We start from the raw sequence: 6,116 nt of genomic DNA, 5'->3' as shown, positions 1-6,116 counted from the left end.
TTTTTAATATTTGTTTAATGGCATCTTTTTTATGATGGCCAGTATCACTGATACCAATTAATACTGATTTCCCTATAAAAAATCCCCCCTAATATTTAACCATTGACTATAGCCATTCAACATTACATTATAATTAAGAGCTATCAATTTTAACATTTATTAGACTTTAAAACTAACTTCTAATTTAAGTGAACTTAAAACAATCTTCACATAAACCCCTTTATAATAAATGTCATATTTAGCTAGGCTACCTGTGCCCCTCAGCAGAAATATACAGCAATTGAATAAAGTTATCAAACACTAAATTCTAAACTAAATACAGATGAATCCTTAAAGCTATAAAAGTTATTGACTTCCTCTTTTTTCTTTTATTTTTGATGAACAGACATCACAGCAGCTGGTTATTAGGTTGTTTTGGCTGCTATTTCTTTAAGAGCTGCCGCTGCTGAACGTGAAGCGGATCTAACACGCATCGTATTTTCTCTCTTTACCTTTTCTGACCCATTTCAAGTCTTGAAGTCCTCTACTAATGAACTGACGAGTTGAATTGAGTGTGTTACATGAGAGAGAGACCGTGCTGGGCTGCTCCAGGACAGTTTGGAAAACCATTTCAGATACATATTCTTAAATGTGACTCATATATAACATATTACATGCATGCACAGATTTATGGCAGCTTTAATCGCCTTTTTGGTAACTTCATGCCTTAACTGACCACGACATTGCATGCACGTGATTTGATATGAAATGATACAGGGCCAGGCAACAGCGCGCGCCGGCGCCTTTGTGCATGCAATTGAAGATCACACACTGTGAGCACAGTACAGTTTCCACGCTCGTTTGACTCACGCCTGCCGCTGAACTGAAGTGGAGCGCACATCTGAAACGTCTCCGGTTTGATGTGGTCATAAAGACGTTCTGCGACTGAATAAATGCACTACTTGTCAAGAAAAATAGAGACAGAGGCAGCAGTTATGAGTGGGGTGGCCTACCCTAGGCTCCGCCTCTGCGTTAACGGCGTTAAATAATTTTAACGCGTTAAACTGAAAAAATTAACACGCTAATTTTGACAGCACTACAAAAAACACTTTCATTGTCTTATAATATGCATTTATTTTTGCCTTATTTGCTCAACGACTTTTATTTTTACCTTATTTGCTTTTGATGAATTCCGAGAGCTTTCTGACCCTGCATAGAAAGCAACGCAACTGACACGTTCAAGGCCCAGAAAGGTAGTAAGGACATTGTTAAAATAGTCCATGTGACATCAATGGTTTAACGTAAATTTTACGAAGGTACGAGAATACTACGGCATAATTCCGGCATAACTGTGTTTTAGCAAGTGACAACAGTGTACCAGTTCTAACGCCATGGCAAAAGTTCAAGCAAAGCATGCTAACTTTTCTGTCTTTGGCTGGACTGACAAGCACATAACACTATTTAGAGTCCCAGACTCGGAGGATACAAGAGAGTGGTGGATTTATTGATTTATTTACTGTATATTGCTGCTGCCACACAGATCTAATATAAACACAATTTATTTCCCAGCTGTTTACCTTCACAGACATAACCGACTGTTTTTGTAACTCGTGTGTTTTTAACAAACTTGTGTGTATTGACAGTTTATGCGCAATAAGACATGAAAGAGAACTTATTTTAGTACTCGCATGCCGAGTGACAGCCGCTTTCTGTGCGTGTGCTTCGGATGTGTGCACTCAGAAATCCATATATCAGAAGTTTAAACTAATATGGTTTAAAATGCATGATTTCAATGCGATAGACATGATAATCAAAACCAAACGGATGTTTTTTGGCAGAATATTTGAGGTAAAAGCTGTAAAGGCACAGCCCTATTCTGGAAAAGGGGGAGGGAAGCAGCAGCTCATTTGCATTTAAAGAGACTAAATGCACGAAAAAAAAGCGCGTTTCTGCTTCCACTCAAAATAGACATTTTCAAAATTATATAATTAATGATTTGTGGGGTATTTTGAGCTGAAATTTCACAGACACATTCTAGGGACACCTGAGACTGAGGCCCTGTTTACACTAGTGCATTTTCGTTTTAAATTGCTGTTTTAAAATGAAAACGTTCCTCATCTACACTGGTGTTTTCACTGCATTTCAGAAACGATCTCCGTCCACACTACACAATCGAAAACACATGCCACATGACCATTTATACAGGTACAACCATAGATATATAGGTAGATTCCCTATTATTTAGACGGCGGATGCATCTACGTGCTTGGAGCGGTCGAATGGGGAATCTACCTATAAAAATCTATGGGTACAACAATGAGCAGGATGTTATTGTTTACACAGTTGTCAAGGATATGCAGAGCGAATGTTGGCATCCATGCATCAGTTTCAAAAGTCTCTGTTTTAGTCCGTTTCTTAGGTGCCGATTTATGTTTTTGCCGGTGGGTGCTTTCAAAACCTTTCAGGACCTTTTCAAAAATCCTGGTAAATTTGTTCTGGCAATCATATCGTTCTTATGGAGATGACATGATTACTCTGAGCTGTTTACAAAGCTCCGCTGCTTTTTAATTAGTTTTTCTATGTAAATAGGTGCTAGATGGACATCTTTGACCATTGCGCCTTGCAGCTTTTTCAACGTGTCGCAACATCATCTTACGACCTGTTTTACTGGGGCTATTAATAGACCTCAGTTCATTGGTTTTTACAGATTTCAGTTCCGTCACGTGCACACGTTCAGGGTCAACTCTGGGGAAGTTGGTTCTCTTAAAATTTCTGCCGTGTTTGCACGTTAAATGGCAGAATGATTCCCATTTTCTCATTTAACATATCATTTTAGAGCACATCTGTTGACTCAGTGGTCATCTTGGACCATTTCCAGTCATGCACAGTTCCTGTCTATATATAACCCCAATTCCAGAGAAGTTGGGACGTTTTGTAAAATGCAATAAAATCAAGAATCTGTGATTTTTTTTAAAAATTCTCTTTAACATTTATTTAATTGATAAAAGTACAAAAAAAAAGATTTCCAAAGTTTTCACTGACCAACGTAAATGTACTTTGTAAATCTGAAAAAAAATTGTTTTTGATGGCTGCAACACACTCCAAAAAAGTTGGGCAGAGGCAAAATAAAAGTAAAAAGGTTATAGAATATCCACGTTAAACTGTTTTAAAACAGTTCACAGTAAGCAGGTGAATTGGTAATAGGTCAAGGTATCATGTTATATACATTGTATATAAGGAGCATCTCAGTCTTTGCAAGCAAAGCTGGATCATGGCTCATCACTTGACACTTTGAGAAGCCATTTATACAGGTACAACCATAGATATATAGGTAGATTCCCTATTATTTAGACGGCGGATGCATCTACGTGCTTGGAGCGGTCGAATGGGGAATCTACCTATAAAAATCTATGGGTACAACAATGAGCAGGATGTTATTGTTTACACAGTTGTCAAGGATATGCAGAGCGAATGTTGGCATCCATGCATCAGTTTCAAAAGTCTCTGTTTTAGTCCGTTTCTTAGGTGCCGATTTATGTTTTTGCCGGTGGGTGCTTTCAAAACCTTTCAGGACCTTTTCAAAAATCCTGGTAAATTTGTTCTGGCAATCATATCGTTCTTATGGAGATGACATGATTACTCTGAGCTGTTTACAAAGCTCCGCTGCTTTTTAATTAGTTTTTCTATGTAAATAGGTGCTAGATGGACATCTTTGACCATTGCGCCTTGCAGCTTTTTCAACGTGTCGCACTTCTCCATTCATTAGGGCTGTGGCCAATCTGCAATTGGATACTATTATTATAAGGAGCATCTCAGTCTTTGCAAGCAAAGCTGGATCATGGCTCATCACTTGACACTTTGAGAAGTGTCAAACAAATAAAAAATCACATTTTGCAATGCAAAATTGCAAAGAAATTTGTCTTTCACCAAGTACCATACATAATATTGTGAAAAGATTCAGGGAATCCAGAGAAACCACAGTACATGTAGAGCAAGGCAGGGAACCTCAGTTGAATGTGCTTGACCTTTGAGCCCTTAGATGGCATTACATAAGAAACTGTCATGCTGCGGTGTGAAATATAGCCACATGGGCTCAGGAGTACTTCAGAAAATCACTGTCATTTACCACAGTCTGCTGCTGCATCAAGAAATGCAACTTGAATATCTGTTACTCTAGGAGAAAGCTATACATCAATTCTATGCAGCGATGCTGCCGGGTTTTCTGGGCCAGAGCTCATCTCAGATAGTCAAAAAGACAGTGAAAATGAGATACTCAGATGAGTCGACATTTCAACTTGTTCCTGGGAAAAATGGATTTCGAGTTCTCAGTCCCAAAGACAAAAGGGACCATCCAGACTTTCATTAGCGACAGAAGCAAAAGCAAAAGTCTGTCATGGTATGGGGGTGCAGCAGAGCAAACAGCATTGGGTGACTGGCATATGTGCGAAGGTACTATTGACATGGAGGCATATACTAGGATTGTACAGAGACATATACTGCCATCAAGATGATGTCTTTCATGGGAAGTCCATGGTTATTAGATCAAGACAATGCCAGGTCTCATTCTGCATGTGCTACAACAGCGTGGTTTCGTAGAGACTGAATGTGCTAGACTGGCCTACCTACAGTCCAGATCTGACTCCTATTGAAAATGTAAATGAATATGTGTCATGAAAAGGAGAATCAGACAACGACGATCACAGACTGCTGAGCTTTTGAAGTCTTGTATCAAGCGAGACTGGACAAAAATTTTGCTTGCAAAACTTTAACAATTAGTATCCTCAATTCCCAAACAATGAAAGATTGTGTCACATCAACCTTCCTTTTATTTACAATGTTAAACATGCCTCAGTTCCAAATTTTTTGGAGTGTTGCAGCCATCAAAATCAAAATTTGTTCATATTTACAAAATACATTTACGTTGGTCAGTGAAAACTTTAGAAATCTTTTCTTTGTACTTTTGTCAATTAAATAAAAGTTAAAGAAAATGAACAAATCACAGATTTTTGATTTTATTGCATTTTACAACATGTCCCAATTTCTCTGGAATTGGGGTTGTATATATATAATAAGCTGCAAAATTGCTCAACCAGACAAAGTAATCACTTACACCTGAAGTACCTCCCCTTAACACAAATGCTCAATCTTAGTTTCCAGTAATCTGGCAGCACACTTCGACTATGACACAATCCCTTCTGTAGCTGTCGGGCTCATGTCAGCCTTGCCTTTAGTACACAATGGCACTTACTGTACCGCCACATGACTCATGAGACGGTTACAGTGAGCACAAAGCCCATACATAATCTCAGCACCCTGTCTCTCGCTTTCTAATCCTCTTTTACTCTGTCATTCCTCTTTTCTCGCTCTCTTTCCTCCACCTCTCAGAAGACTGACCCACTGTGCAGTTAGCCGTGTAGACACAGAGCAGTTCCAGGGCTGCTGTCATGGTGAGATCGTCGAGCAGGAACCAGGGCCACAGAGCCATCAGCACCGCTGCCAGACACAGCTCTGTAGCCACAGCCTGTTGAGACAAAACTTGGCGGCATCAGTCAATACTGCATATTTAAGTGCATATTTTGAAAATCTCAAAATGAACTATATTTCTAAATTAATTCATACTATTTTTTTCCACATTATTATACTAACTCAATGATAATTTGTCAGGGACTGCAATCTGCCCGTGGCACATGTAAATAATATTATTAATATTAATAATAAATTTTTTTTTTTACTTTTTTCCCACATTATTACACTAGCTCAGGGCTGTTTGCTTTCACTTAAGACTACCATCAGGGACTGCAATCTGCCTGTATGGCTAAATCTGACGCATTTACATGTACAGCTGATGTCAACAAACTTAATATAGATGAGGTATTTTTTTTCTATTAACTTGCATGTCATATGACCAAAAAAAAAAAAATTTGTTGAAATTATTCAATATTAAACAATTATTAAAAATAATAAACAATTATTAAAACTATTAAAATATATATATTATTAAAAATAGATTATTATTTTAAATAATTAAGATTTTTGCATGTACTCAGGTTTTCCATTGATTTGGGAAAAATTATAATTAAATTACACACACACACACATATATATATATATATATATATATATATATATACACATTT

The 6,116-nt window shown here is 37.6% G+C and overlaps 1 protein-coding gene across 1 annotated transcript in view; it reads right to left on the bottom strand.

Moving 5' to 3' along the window:
- The window catches only part of rttn (rotatin), a 73,258-nt gene that overhangs the window by 7,024 nt on the left and 60,118 nt on the right, over window positions 1-6,116 (bottom strand). Inside the window, exon 43 of the mRNA XM_016537252.1 lies at window positions 5,374-5,500. Coding sequence (XP_016392738.1) covers window positions 5,374-5,500 — 127 coding nt within the window. The remainder of the gene's footprint in view (window positions 1-5,373; window positions 5,501-6,116) is intronic.

The sequence above is a fragment of the Sinocyclocheilus rhinocerous genome, unplaced genomic scaffold (genome assembly GCF_001515625.1).
Source record: "Sinocyclocheilus rhinocerous isolate Xijiao unplaced genomic scaffold, SAMN03320098_v1.1 scaffold1328, whole genome shotgun sequence".
Taxonomy (NCBI): domain Eukaryota; kingdom Metazoa; phylum Chordata; class Actinopteri; order Cypriniformes; family Cyprinidae; genus Sinocyclocheilus; species Sinocyclocheilus rhinocerous.
The sequence above is the reverse complement of the archived record's forward strand: the minus strand, read 5'-3'. Positions and strand labels throughout refer to the sequence as shown.